The sequence below is a fragment of the Trichosurus vulpecula genome, chromosome 2 (genome assembly GCF_011100635.1).
Source record: "Trichosurus vulpecula isolate mTriVul1 chromosome 2, mTriVul1.pri, whole genome shotgun sequence".
In the NCBI taxonomy this organism is placed as follows: domain Eukaryota; kingdom Metazoa; phylum Chordata; class Mammalia; order Diprotodontia; family Phalangeridae; genus Trichosurus; species Trichosurus vulpecula.
In genome coordinates this window covers 12635196-12649718 of record NC_050574.1, presented here as the reverse complement: position 1 = coordinate 12649718, position 14523 = coordinate 12635196, and the positions used below count along the sequence as shown (strand labels likewise).

General features: G+C 43.0%; 1 protein-coding gene across 1 annotated transcript; it reads right to left on the bottom strand.

Moving 5' to 3' along the window:
* Positions 1-964: 964 nt before the first annotated feature.
* On the bottom strand, positions 965-14322 carry LOC118838490 (gastrula zinc finger protein XlCGF26.1-like). Its single transcript, XM_036745800.1, has 5 exons — positions 14210-14322; positions 13037-13124; positions 8264-8390; positions 6412-6495; positions 965-2976 (listed from the first exon to the last, which is right to left on the bottom strand). The coding sequence occupies exons 2-5, from the start codon at positions 13067-13069 to the stop codon at positions 1295-1297; spliced, it is 1926 nt and encodes a 641-aa protein (XP_036601695.1). The 5' UTR covers positions 13070-13124; positions 14210-14322; the 3' UTR covers positions 965-1294.
* Between the last annotated feature and the right edge of the window lie 201 nt (positions 14323-14523).

Below are 14523 nucleotides of genomic sequence, written 5' to 3'. Positions count from 1 at the left end.
TAGCTTAGAGAAAATAAGACAATGGGAGGGGTAGTGTGATGGTTAGAAATTGCAGAAGCAGACACTACCTCAAGAGGTACTGGGCTCTCCCTCACCAGAGATCTCCAGGCAAAGGTTTGGACAGTCTTGCTGAAGGACTCATGATCAGGTAGTTGGACACTAAGGTGAAACTAACTCAGATTCTATGACTCAGTAAATTCCCTAATATTCCTTAAGGGACGATGTCATTCTTTGTTTCATTATACTTACAAGGTTCTCCTCCAACATTTTCTGGTGGTTCATAAGGTTTGAGTTGTTTGTAAATACTTTGCCACATTCATTCTATTAATACTGATTTTACCCAGTATTTCCTATATTCTTTTATTACATTAAGTAAAATATAAGCTCCTTGAAGTCTGAGACTGTTTCCTTTTTTAGCTTTGTATTCCCAATGCCTAGCAGTGACCTGAACATAGGAGCTTTATAAATGTACGTTGAATGAACCCTTAAGGAGGAATGGTTGCTGAAGACCTTCCAAAATTTCTTTATAATGAGAGAAATTTTCTCCAACAGGAGTAATCTTACTTGCAGTAGAGTTTCCCTTCCTTTTGGAGGTTTTCCACATTTGTTGTATTCAAAGGATTTTCCCCAGTGTGGAGCCTCCAATGCTAAGATCCAATCCAATAAGCATATATTAATCACCTACTATATACAATGATACAAAGACAAAATAAAAGATAGTCCCTGCCCTCAGAACTCACATGCTACTGGGGGAAAACACAATATATTAAGAGAAAAGTACATAGATAAATCCATCTATCCATCCACCCATCTATCCATTCATCATCTATCTCTCCCTAGTTATCTAACTGAGAGAGAGGGAATATGAGGCAAGCTCTACCAGCTATGGGGAGCAGAAAAGGTTTTACATACATATTCACTAAGCCTTGCAGGACATCAGGGATTTTAAGAGGAGAGGAGCGGAGCAAATGTGTTTCAAGCACTGGTGACAGCCTGTGAAAAGGCAAGGTATGATTGTATGTGTACATGTGTGTGTATGGAAGGGATGGGCACTGAAATTCAGAATTTAGGAAGCAGCAAGCAGGCCAGTTTGGAATGTAGAGCTCATGAAAGAGAGTAATGTGAAATAAGCCTGGAAGGGTAGGTAGAAGCCAGATTCTTAAGAACAAAAAGATAAGCTGATACTTCAGGCCTTTCTACATTTATTACATTCAATGGGCTCCTCTGCGGTATCAAGTCTTCAATGCATTCTAAGGCTTATGGCATAGGTAAAGGCTATCCCCATTAATCAGTTTTATATTTTCTCTCCAGTATGAACTCTTTCATGTTTCCTTAGAGATGAGCTGGTTCGAAAGGTCTTCCCACATTCATTACATTCAAAGGGCTTCTCTCCAGTATGAATTCTCTTATGCACACTAAGGTTTCCCTTTTGTATGAAGGCTTTTCCACACTCAAGACATGTAAAGGGTTTTTCTCCAGTATGAAGTCTTTGATGCTTCCTAAGGGATGAGCTTTGGTTGAAAGCTTTCCCACATTCACTACATTCAAAGGGTTTCTCTCCAGTATGAATTCTCTTATGTTCAGTAAGTCTTCCTTTTTCTATGAAGGCTTTCCCACATTCATTGCACACAAAAGGTTTCTCTCCAGTATGAGTTCTGTGATGTTTCCTAAGTGATGAGCTTTTGCAGAAGGTCTTCCCACATTCATTACATTCAAAAGGCTTCTCTCCGGTATGTATTCTTTTATGTACACTAAGGTTTCCTTTTTCTATGAAGGCTTTCCCACACTCATTACAAGTAAAGGGTTTTTCTCCAGTATGAATTCTCTGATGCCCCCTAAGTGATGAGCTTTTGCTGAAGGCTTTCCCACATTCATCACAAGCAAAAGGTTTCTCTCCAGTGTGAATTCTTTTATGTTCAGTAAGTCTTCCTCTCTCTACGAAGGCTTTCCCACATTCACTGCAAACAAAGGGTTTCTCTCCACTATGAATTTTCTCATGTCCTTTAAGTGATGAGCTATTGCTAAAGAATTTTCCACATTCATTACATTTGAATTGTTTCTCTTCGGTGTAAAGTTTCCATTGCTCTTTAAGGGATGTACTGAAGGCCTTTCCACAATCTTTACATTCAAAGGTTTTTTCTCCTGCATGAATTATCTGATATTCAGTAAGTTTTCCTTTCTCTATGAAGACTTTCCCACACTCATTGCATGCAAAGGGTTTCCTTCTAGCATGAATTTTCTGATGTCTGCTCAGTGATGAGTTTTGCCTGAAGGTTTTCCCACATTCATCACATGCAAAGGGTTTCTCTCCTGTATGAATTCTCTGATGTCTCTTCAGTGATGAACTTTTGCTGAAATATTTCCCACATACATTACATTCAAAAGGTTTCTCTCCTTTGTGAATTCTCTTAAGAACAATAGGCTTTCCCCTCTGTACGCAGTCTTTTCTAAATTCATTGTGTACAAAAGGTTTTGACCCACTATAAATTTTCTGATGTCCTCTGATGGATAGCTTTTTGCTCAAGGCTTTTCCACTTTCATTCCATTCACATGTTTTATCTCCTGTAAGTTTTTTATGATATTGAATAAGGTCAGAGTGGAAGCTAAAAGACTTCCTGGATTTGCTGAACTTCCAAAGTTTCTTACCTGAGGTTTTAGGACATTTAAACACACTTGAATACTGCTTGGAGCTCTTTCCATGGACAACAGATTTAAAGAGACCATTTTCTGTTGTAGTTCTCTGTTGTGGAACAAGGACTGACTCCAGGTTGAAATTTTGCCTAAACACATTACATTCACGGTTGACTGTCACTGGTTTGGATTTCCTTTCCAGCTTGCCTTTCTGCTTTCTGACGCCACATTTCCAGCCTTCTCCCAAAATGCAATTCCAAGGATCATCCTTTGTGAGTCTCAAAAAACTATCTTTCTCTGGAAGAGCCTTCTTGGATTCACTCCTTGCCTTCTGATTAACAGAACCTGAAGAAAACAAACAAAAAAAGTCTCAGTAGCTACTGTTTCCTGTTAGGAAGGAAAAAAATCTGCTTATTATAATTTTTGGACTGTCTCTTCCATGCAAGACTAATGAGCAAAAAATATATAGAAAATTGTTAAGAGTTTGGGAACCACATCATGCTAAGACATAGGAAATCTCCTTCTCACAGAGAAGTGATGGGGTAAAGGTGCAGAACGAAACATACACTTTCTGATGTGGCCAATGAGCAATTTATTTTCTTGACTATACATATTTCTCACAAGAATTCTGGTTTTCTTTTCTGAATTTGGGCCTATGAGAGATAGGTAGGTTGGAGGAAACATTCATGTCAAAAACAGAAAGAAAAAAGAAAACATGGTCATTGAAGCATTTTTTTAATGAATAGAAGAGAATAGAAAGAAGGCCAGAAGGAAACACAGACAAGTGAGACAGTTTTGATAATTACACATTAAATATGTTATATATATTATATGTAAAAATAAAAGGATAGTTTCATACACAGTCCTCTTCTTTTATTCTATCTTGTATATGGAAATCTTCATTTTATTTCATTTGCCAAGTTCAGAAGAAAAAGAATAAAGAAAAAATAAAGAACCTGGAAACTCTAAGGTTGAGGAAGAGGGGACTTGGGTAGAAGCATGGCAGCTATCCTCAACAATCTAAAATTCCATCATGGAGATCAGACATTCAATGCTACTCTAGTAGACAACTCTAGAACCAGCCCATTAGCAGTTATGGGTAGGCAGATGTTTAACTTATTTTACCAGATGAACGTGTGAATAATTACTTTTCAAAAAATGAACTTTTTTTTACACAAATTTACGCAAAATAGTGAAAATCCATCCCATATGAGCAGAAGATGGGCAACTCCAAAAGAGGGATATTGTAGGGCAGATCTCTGTAGGAGTTGGAAGGTTGGACTAAACAACCTCTAAAGTCCTTTCTAACATGGAGATTTTGTCATTATTAATCCTTCTTATTCATGAGAAAGTCACTTGTGAAAATTAAAAGAAGCAAACAACCCATTTAAGAGATGTGTATATAGGGGAAGGAGGAGAAACAGCCTAGAAGAGAGGAATATGGTAAGCATAGGGAGTATTAGGGAAAGGGCAAAACAGGAGCAGAGTTCATAATCTTGGAAGGGTATCATTAGAGGCCTTGAAAATAAAGCTAACTCATTTAAATTTGATACATGGAGCAACAATAATAAGTCCTTATACCCTTTTATGGAAGGTTCTTAAGGGAAAAGGTCTTTTAGGCACAGTAGTCTAGCATAGGAGAGACTGAAGTGAGAGACACCAAGAATCTGCTCAAGCCACCTAAGTATGAGAAGATAAGGATATAGACTGGGTTAAAACAGCAGGAATGGAACATAAGTGAATCCAAGAGACATTAAAGGAAGAACCAAAAGGACTCAGTCATGGGTTGTAATCTAGGAAAAAAAAGACTTAAAAAAATTTTTTTAAAAAGAAAAAAGTAAAACCTCTTTTTTTTGGACTAGTCTTTGTCCAAGAGACTTAACCATTCCCCAGCCATTCCCCTTCTTCCTTCTTGGTAGCCTATTTTTCTGCTGATCCTTCTCTGGACATCTATCTCCCGGCCCCTACTCCCCAATTACAGAGCAGCCTGTGCACACCCTGCTATTGCCTTTAAACCACCTAAGTTTCCCTAATCGTGACGCTGTCATGACCTAAGGAGCTATCCTGAAGCATGAACCAAAGAGCCCCAGTGAGAACTTGAGGTGGCCATGTGCCAAGTTCTAGGAGCATCTTCCCTCAAAAGCATCATAGACTCCCACCTTCTGCCATGGTCCAAAGCCTCTAGTGATGGCCCTAACTGCAACCCTTCCCTATCCTTCCCAGGCCCACTTTTAGGATGTCAGTCCCAGTCCACGTCAGGGGTGGAAGAAGGGTCAGTAAGGCTGCCTCCTTGTTACCCTTCCTCTCTCGTGTTCACCTGAATGACTTCAGGTTAGTCATGTGGCTTTCCTTTAAAGATGAAAGGACCCCACTATTTGTATTGTTTGTTACTTCGGCCATTTCTTCTGCAAAATCCATTTACCCCTAGAAATAGATCCTGATACAATAACAGATGCTATTACTTTCAGCTTTCGCTGCCTCTTCTGCAAATTTCATTTATTCCTAGCAATTAACAGATGCTGATACTAATGGGACACAGGGAATGAAAGAAGTTTCTGCCTTGGAAAAATCCTCGATCAAGTGGATGAATTTTTGGGAGAAAGGCAATTAAGCTGTTTTAGATAATACCATATTTGGGGAGAACCTCAGTCATCCAAGTGGACACGTTTTGAAGGCAGACCTAAATGTGGAAATGTGAGTGGTCAAGTGGTCAAAATCACAGCTATAGATGTGGATTTGGAAATCATCACTATAGGAGGAACAGTTAAGGGCTTGAGAACGTATCTGTCTGAAGGAGTGTGTGTGTGTATGTGTGCATGTGTGTGTGTGTGTGGGGGGAGAACAAGCATTTATTAAGCCCCTACTGTGTGACAGGCACTGTGCTAAGTGCTTTACATTTACTAGCTGTGTGACCCTAGGTAAGTCATTTAACTTCTGTCTGCCCTAGCTTCCTCGTCTGTAAAACGAGAATACTAGTAGCGCCTGCCTCCCAGGGCTGTCATGAGGATGAAATGAGATGAAATTGTACAGTGCTTAGCAAGTGCCTGGCGCATAGTAGGGGCTTTATAAATACTTATTCTCTTCTCCTCCTCCCCTTGAACTTCAGGAGAAGAAAGAGAGACAACATGACGTCATGGGAAAAAATCCTAGATCTGGAGTCAGAAAATCTGTGTTCAGCAGGGCCAAGCACAAGTGTTTCTTTTTAAAAACACACATCAGACGTCGGGAAAAAAAAGTAAAGAAGCCTGTGACCAGGAAGAGATTAAGAACAACGCCTTGAAAATAAAAGGCATTTACTAAATGACTGTGAAACCAAATTAAACAGGAAAAATCACGCGAGTGGGCAGGCAAGGATGGGATCCAGAGTCCAGATGAAAGTGCTAATTAATTGGAGAGAGGGGGTTATTTCTGAGACTGGAATGAAATATGAAGGAGGGGGAGGAGAAGGAGAGAGAGGGAGAGAAAGAAAGGGAGAGAAAGAAGGAGTAGCCCATGGTCACCTCAAAATTCTATTTTTTTGCTGCAAAAGGTAAAATACAGAGATTCCAAAGGAAACCAATTACATAAGATACAATTATCAAGATATTGAAAAACAAAAACAAGTGCACAGGCCCCAGGTTAAGAACTCCTGCAGTGTACTATTAGAAATTCGTCCAAGGTTTGGGGGCCTTCAGAAGGACAGCTCCTTGGCTAACGTTTCAAAGGGGCCGTCCCACAACTAACAAGCTGTGCTGTTGCTTAAAGTGAATCCTATCTGCCTGGTTATCACTCACCACTCACCCGGACAACTGCCTCCCCCTGGCATCAATGGCACTTCACCATTCTCCAGTTGGGAGATCACATCTGACTGGAAAACCAGGAAACCTGCTCCCGGGGAAAGAAAAGAGATATAACAATAGACAATTGTCAGCAAATAACCACCCTACAGTGCTTTCAGGTCTGCCAAGGCCCCTACATATATTCTACACCATCTGCTTTGTGGCTGCCCCTAAGGACCGGAGAACCTTTCCACCTAACTTGCAGCTGAAACCTCCCACGTTCATCATCAGTTCCTTGAAAGAAGGGCCTGTCTCGCTTTTCTATTTGTGTCCCCAGGCTTAGCACAGTGCTTTGCATGTAGTAATCGCTTAATAAGGACTTCACTGATTCATTCACTAATGCTTTGAAACTCACAACCCTGGGAGCTAAGTACTACTAGGATCCTCGTTTACAAATGAGGATACTGAGGCTCATGGAGACGAAGGGCCTTCCCAAGATCGTATAGCTCATAAACAAGTGAGGTAGAATTAGAACCCAGGTCTTCCGACTCTCAGAACAGTAAGTATGTTATCTGCTATGCCACCCTAAGGAGTCACAGAATAGGGATAAAAGTCCTTTGAAAATCAGTTCATTTGCCCTGCTTCCTGTAAGAAAGGCTCTTTTTCTCCTTCTTCCTCACTGGGCCTTTGATTTCATTGGCGTGGTGAGTTCCTAGTGAGGAACCTTCTTTCCAGTGCAGACCGACATCTTTCCTACAGCCCCAAGGCTTAGGGGGAGGCCCAAGCCACTGAGAGGATAAGTGACTTGCTCAGGGTCACGCAGCCAAAGGGCAGCAGAGGGGAGACATGCAAAGCTGGCTCTTGTTCACTGTCACACGGCCTCAAAGGTCCCTTCTTAATCTTGGAGTGTCACCACAGAGGCTGTGGATGGTGCAGAAGGTGTAGCCATCAAGGCAGTATAGAGAAGCTGGAGATTCCCAGCTTAGCAAACAAAGATGTGTCACTTGGGAATGAATGGGGGGGGGCACAGCAAGAATATTATTTCTCTCAACTCTGGAACAAGGGTTTTTTCACCTTTTGGGGGTGTCCTGGGCCCCTCTGTCTGGTGAAGCCTATGGATCCCCTGATCAGAATCATGTTTTGAAATGCATTAAACAAATACAGAGGAAACCAATTATATGGAAATACAACTATCTATTTCTCTAGAGATAGAATATAATATAGAATATATTAGAATACAGAATATATAATATAGGATATAATAAAACACATGTGTACATGTGTTTTATTAATAAAAATATATAAAAACAAATTCCTGCTCTAGATGATTTAGAAACCTCTCTTCTTCATTACTTGTATTCTAAATATTCCTAGAAACCAAGCCCAACCCTGCTGATGGCAGAAGCAGTACTCTAATGTAAGTTAGACTAATTTTTCCTTAAAAGGTTCTGAAACCATTCTCAACACTTGGTTAGCTCAGGGCACCAAAGGTTCAGACCGCTGGAATCATTGCCTGGGTACAAAGCAGCCACAAGGATCTCTATGGGGAGGGCACCTGGTGTCTGTCTGGTTGGTGGATCATGATGGATGAATCAGGCAAAGGAGATTCTCTCTGCAGAGTCAACCTGAAGCGTCCTCACTGGTAAGCCTCGGGGAATATAGCAGCCTTCTCCTGCTATAGCTCAGTAAGTGTCCTTCTGTTAACTGCAGGATGACCCATCCTACCTACTAGTATACTGTCTACCTGACTAGCCTGAGTCAGGCCCAGCCCAGAAAACCAGGCAACCAATTCAGAAACCCCACAGTTCTTATGAGTAACAATGCACACAACCTCCATGGAGAGTTGGTGATTCTAAGAGAAAAGCTTTCCTTACCCAAGGACACGAGGTTCTGATAGTTCTCCAGCATCACATCCCGGTACAGACCTCTCTGAGCTGAGTCCAGATGCTTCCATTCCTCCCTTGTGAAGTCCACAGCCACATCTTGGAAAGTCATTGATTCCTAAAACAGCAAATATATTCCTACTCAAAATGGAAAATTCCTCCCATGGGCCATGGAGGAGAAATGAAGTAGGCAGGATGGATAAGGATCTCAGGGCACTGAGAGTTTTGAAGAGGCTGTGTCCAATATTTACTGACACTTAGCATCACCTTGCGGTTGAAACTGCAGCCCATAAGGTGTTTTACTTACAAACCATCTCCCAAAGTGAGCCCCAAGGGAATCACAAACTTTACAGTTGAATCGTAAAGTTAATAGAAAAGGCATAGATCTTGCATATGTAACCCTGACATAATAATCTCACTCAGAGGTATGATTTTTCCAAATAGCTATAGGACAGCAATCACTCTCTGTGACTGCACTGAGTCTGTGGCAGAATTACTCAGAAGACAAGGACCAAATGGCATATTAAGGGGGTGCTTTCCCCACTTCCTGTCACTGATGTGACCCTGATTTCTGGGTCAAACCACTGCTTCCCTTGCTCAAGACCCTACAATACAGATTTTTCTCCCAGTTAACCTCAATATAAAGCATACCCTACCTCCTATGCAGAGCAACAGGTTAGGTGCCTGGGGAGCCACAGAGAGCAAATGAAATACGGTCCCACCTCTCATGTTGACCACAATATGCTACAGGGGTATCATACACGTCTGCATGTGTGCACTCATGTGCACACGTGCACACGCATGCACACACACACACATGCACACACACGAGCAAGACGTACAAAACAAGTACTATGGGAGTTCCAAGGGAAAGCATTTCTGAATGGGTTTTAAAGGGACAGGGGTGGCATTTCAGGGAGGATTTCATAGAGGAAGTAGCTCTTGTGACAGTCCTTAAAGCAGGGGGTAGAATCTAAGTGGGCAGAAATGAAAATGAGAAAAAAAAAGAAAACCACAGTGAGTTTTTTGGAGGCAATCAGGGTTAAGTGACTTGCCCAGGGTCACAGAGTTAGTTCTGAGGCTGGATTTGAACTCAGGTCCTCCTTGACTCCAGGGCCAGTGGTGTTTCAATGTGGCAACAGCAATTTCTATAGCCCAACAAACTGGAAACAATGTGGATGAATCAACTGGGAAATGGCTAACCAAAGTTGTTTATGAATGTAATGGGAAATCACCATTGAGTAAGAAATGAGGAGGAATTCTCAGAAACATGGCTAGACTTGCATGGCGTGAGGGCCTGCTAACTGTCATACTGAACCTTTTCTAAACTCCTTGAAAAGATCACCCACAATGGGTGCCTTCTCTTTCTCTCCTCTCACTCTCTCTCTTCTTAACCCCTCAGTCAGGCTTCCGACCTTATTCCACCAAAGCTGCTCTTGCTAAAGCGACTCACCATCTCTTAACTGCCCATGCTCACTCTCCTTGAGCTCTCTGCAGTCTTGGCCGCTGCTGAGCACTCTCTCCTATTTGACTCTTCTCTCCAGTTTCTAGGAAACCACTCTGTCCTGGTCTTTCCTCCTACCTGTCTGACCTTTTCTTGGTCTCCTTTGTTGGATCCCCCTCCAATTGTTGGTGTTCCTCAGGTTTCTGTTCCAAGCCCTCTTCTCTTCTCCCTCTACATTACTTCTCGTGATGATCTCATCAGCGTCCATGGATTTCATTATCATCTCCAGGTTGATGATTCTGAAATCCACCTTTCCTGCACCAACCTCTCTGCTGATCTCCAATCTCTCAATGCCAACTGACTTTCAGACGTCTCAAAATGGATGTCCAGAAGACATCTTGAACTCAGCATGTCTAAAATGGACATGAATCTGTATTCAAAAAAGAATAAACATTGCATCCCCTTTTTAAACACTATGATTAACTAAGAAAGAGTAATAGAGGAAAGGTCAATTAAAAATATGTATATAATGCTAGTAGTAGGAGATCCATTGGTGCCGAATGCAGCATATAATGTCAGATTTTTTTCGATGTACTTATCAGTATTGCTGAATTTTTTGCTCTCTATTTAAAAAATGATTTTGTTATAGGAGATGGCTCTCTGGTCACTGTCCCAAGATCTCTGGGCTCACACAGACAAGAGAGTGGGGCATGGGTGGAAATCCAGACAATGTACAAAGAAAACAAATCAATAAAATTTATATTAAAATAATATTGCTGAATTTAAGTGGAATCAGTGCCATTTTAAAAAGAGGGTTTTATGGAATGGATTTAGCAACAGATCCCAATAATATGTTGCCAGGAAAACCTCAATACTGAATACACAATGGGAACACAATTAATATAGAGATTTAAGCTGAAAGCTTGGTACAGCCAATTAAAGCCAAGTGGTAATGGCAAGGGTGGCAGCGGCATTAGTCAAAGGTAAAATTTAAAGAGATCTGGAACAAACATTTTTAGTTAATCAGCCTAATGTCCAGGACCTAGCAAGGACTTCCTCACACCCATAAAAGTAATTCTCCCTAGAGCAAAAAGCAAGCACAGCACAGCCTAAGGGGCCTGGCAGTGGAGAGATCACTGCAGCTGGAGGCAGCAGGTCTGGATCTGAATGTGCTACTTACCTGGGAGCTGCGTGAGCCCAGAGATCTCGGGACAGTGACCAGAGTAGTTAAGTGACTGGTTTCAGTATCAAATGAAAATAAGCCTTGAAGTAAATGATTTTTTTTCTCATTCTTTTAATTTTATTTTAATTCCCATGAACAAGTTCAAGAATACAAAAGTAGCAACAGGAAGGAAAACTGGAGGCAGCTAGGTGGCGCAGAGAGTAGAGCACCGGCCCTGGGAGTCAGGAGGATCAGAGTTCAAATCCAGCCTCAGACACTTGACACACTTACTAGCTGTGTGACCTTGGGCAAGTCACTTAACCCCAATTGCCCTGCCCTCCCCCGCAAAAAAAAAAAAAAAGGAAAACTGAAAAGAAAACCTAAAAACCCATCTAATTGTGGCTGAGACATAAAGGATTATGAGCCTTGACAATCTCCACTCTAGCCAGGCCAGTCTCCACCCAAGTCCTCCTGGGTGACAGGTCAATCAGACACTCAAACAAGCATTTATTAAAGGCCCACAGTGTGCCTGGGATTGTGCTAAACACTGGGTTTACAATGAAAGGCAAAAAACAGCTCCTGACCACAAGAAGTATAAATTCCAATGGGGGAGACAACCTCTAAATAACTAGCTATATACAAGACATATACAGGGTTGTTGTTCAGTCATGTCCGACTCTTCATGACCCCTTTTGGGGTTTTCTTGGCAGAGATACTGGAGTGGTTTGTCATTTCCTTCTCCAGCTCATTTTACAGATGAGGAAACTGAGGCAAGCAGGGTAAAGTGACTTGCCCAGGGTCACACAGCTAGTGTCTGAGGCCAGATCTGAACTCAGGAAGATGAGTCTTCCTTACTTCAGGCACTCTTGCCACCAAAAGGGAAGACCAGAAGATGGAAAGGACTGGTAATAGTAAGATGACTATAGCCACATGGCACTGTCCTGCACGCATACCCTCAGGAGTGCTAAAAAACAAGAACAAGGCCTGCCAGAATTATCTCCCCTACTTTTTCAACAGTCACAGGACTGGTGAGGAGGAGAACCCACAGTGACATCTACCATGCTACTGAGCTCTGATGACATCATCCACGCTCTGCATCTCGGATCTTGGCGCTGTGGGAACAATAATCAGCTGAGGAAGACTGGGCTGCTCTGATCAGTACAATGATCCACGACAAGTCCAAAGGACTCACAATGGAAAACGCTGTCCACCTCCAGCCAGAGAACGGGTGGACTCTGAGTGCAGACTGAAGCCTATTTTTTTCACTCTCCATACTTTTCTTGCCTATTTTTTTTCCCAGCAATATGGCTTGCCTTTTCAGTGGGTGGGGGAGGGGCTGGAAGGAGACAGATAATTTTGGAACTCAAAATTTTAAAACGAATGTAAACAACAACAATAATAAAGAACTTGGGGCACGGCAAAAAACGACCACCCCAAAGCATAATCTCCTCTCTGACTAGGCTAGAGAGCCTGGGGTTCCCTCGGCCCCCGCAGCCAGCGTGTACATCCTCACAGTTGGTCGGGGACTCCCTAAAGTTTCTGCTGAATATGTGAGTGGCTCTCCGCACCACCCGGGGGTCACAGTTATTTGTATTTGTTTTCTTTTATCTTTTTGTTTCTTTATTTTGTCCTTGTTTATCTATTTTTGTATTTGTAAGTGATACATGAGCAAGGCATTCCTAAAATATTATGTTAAAAAAGGACTAGTTGGAGCACCATGGGCCATGGTGCACTTACGTAATACACTTAGATTGGGAACTGGTTAAGTGGCAGACCCAAGGAGAAGTCACTAAGGGTTAGACGTCAACTCAGGAGGAAGCCTGCAGGACAGGACCTCAGAGATCTATGCTAGAACATCCCCTACCCTATGCCTGAGGGGTGTTGGAAGTACCCCACTACTCACCTGTCCAAGTCTTGGTTTCCTCCTGTGTTAAATAAAGGGGCTGCACTACATAAAGCTTGAGAGCCCTGCCAGCTCTACTGATCCCAAAACTGCCCGACTTCTAAATCCTCCATTAGAAGAGAACAGTCAGTCTGGTGGGTCGGGGTCCCTGACTGGGCCATGGCTGACCAGAAAAGATCCAGGACAAAGGAAAGCAAAGCGTCATCACTCTGAGAAAGAAGAGGGCGTCTCAGGGGAGGAGAAACCCTAACTCACCCGGGACCTGGCTGGCAGCAGTGAGGATGCCATTCCTTCCTCCTCTCTCTACGCTCCTTTCTTGAAGGGCAGTCTTGAGAAAGTGGAGCTATGGAACAAGAAAGAGATCATGAAGGATAATTCTGCCTCGAAGCCCCCACAGTCTTCAGGGCAGAATCCCCCAGATGCCAGCAGGGCAGGAGCCCCATGGCTCCTTTAGGGGCAGTGGCTGCAGGGAACCTTGCGAGCAGCCCAAAATCTGAGAAAAGGGCCATCAATAGTACTTAGGGCCTAAAAGACTGACTCCCGCCAGGTGCCCCAGGACACAGCCAGGCCCTCACCACAGCCCTGCCACCTCTGTGTGGCACTGCATATATAACTCAACCTTTCTGTGACTCAGTCACTTCTTCTCTTCACAAATATTTCCACTCCTTTCCCTAAATCCCAAGATTCATAAGGAATCCATCTTCTAATTCACCACCTTTCCTACCACAGAGAGAGTGTGGATTTACTGACTTATTCAAAATCTACTAAATGCCTACTATGTGCCAGTTACTGGGTGAGGCTCTGGGCATACGGAGATATGAAGGAAGTAGGCCCTGCCCTTCTTACATTCTTCAGTCACATTTCCATTACAGTTCAACACAAAACAAAGTAATCTCCAAGCGGAGGGTCCTAGGAGCTGGGGGCTCAGGTGCGGCTGGCACAGGCCTAGGAGCAGGGATCCTGGCTTCTACTCTCCCTCTGCTTCAAAGCTGTCCCAGCTCCCTTTGCTTCTTGGAGCCTCAGTTTCATCATCTGCTCTGCTGGTCCCACAGATACTAGTGAGGGCAAAGTGAAATCATGGAACCAAAAGCATTTTGGCAAGTCAAACACCAACAGGTGCATATCCCAGATGGATGGGCCAAAGTCAGCTGGGACCCAAGATCTGCCTTTGGCTCAGTCAATCAGCTAGCACTGAGTTGGTGCCAAATCCACGGATGACATGAAGTCGGTGATGAGGATGTACCAGGGGGGGCAAGAAGAAGGGTGTCTCTCCTTCTCTCCCATGGTCACCAGGTGGATTCCTCCTGCCTCCCACACTGTTACCCATATCGGCACTTTCCCCTCTCTCGTAAGCACTGAACCCAGGGCCTCCACATTTACACAGCCACCCCCTACTCATTATTTATTTCTTTGACATTCTAAATTTACCTGTCTTCAACACCGGAGGATCAGAAATGGCTCTCGCATCAACAGCCTCAGGATCTGCTCCTTTCCAGAAAATTCTGTCCTGAAATTCCAAGGAAAAGTCTCAGGGGAGGAAGGCTGTCATCTTGGATCAGTTGCTGCATCCCAGGGGTGTTCTTTACCAATGTCTTGATCCTGGAATCTGGGGGATCAAAGACACAGTCACTTATTTGGAACCTTCATTCTGACATTCACATCAACTGGGACTCTAGTGTCTGAGACAGGAGGAGTTGGCAGGGAATCAGCAGCTTCCTGGAAGCTAGGTGGCACAGTGGATG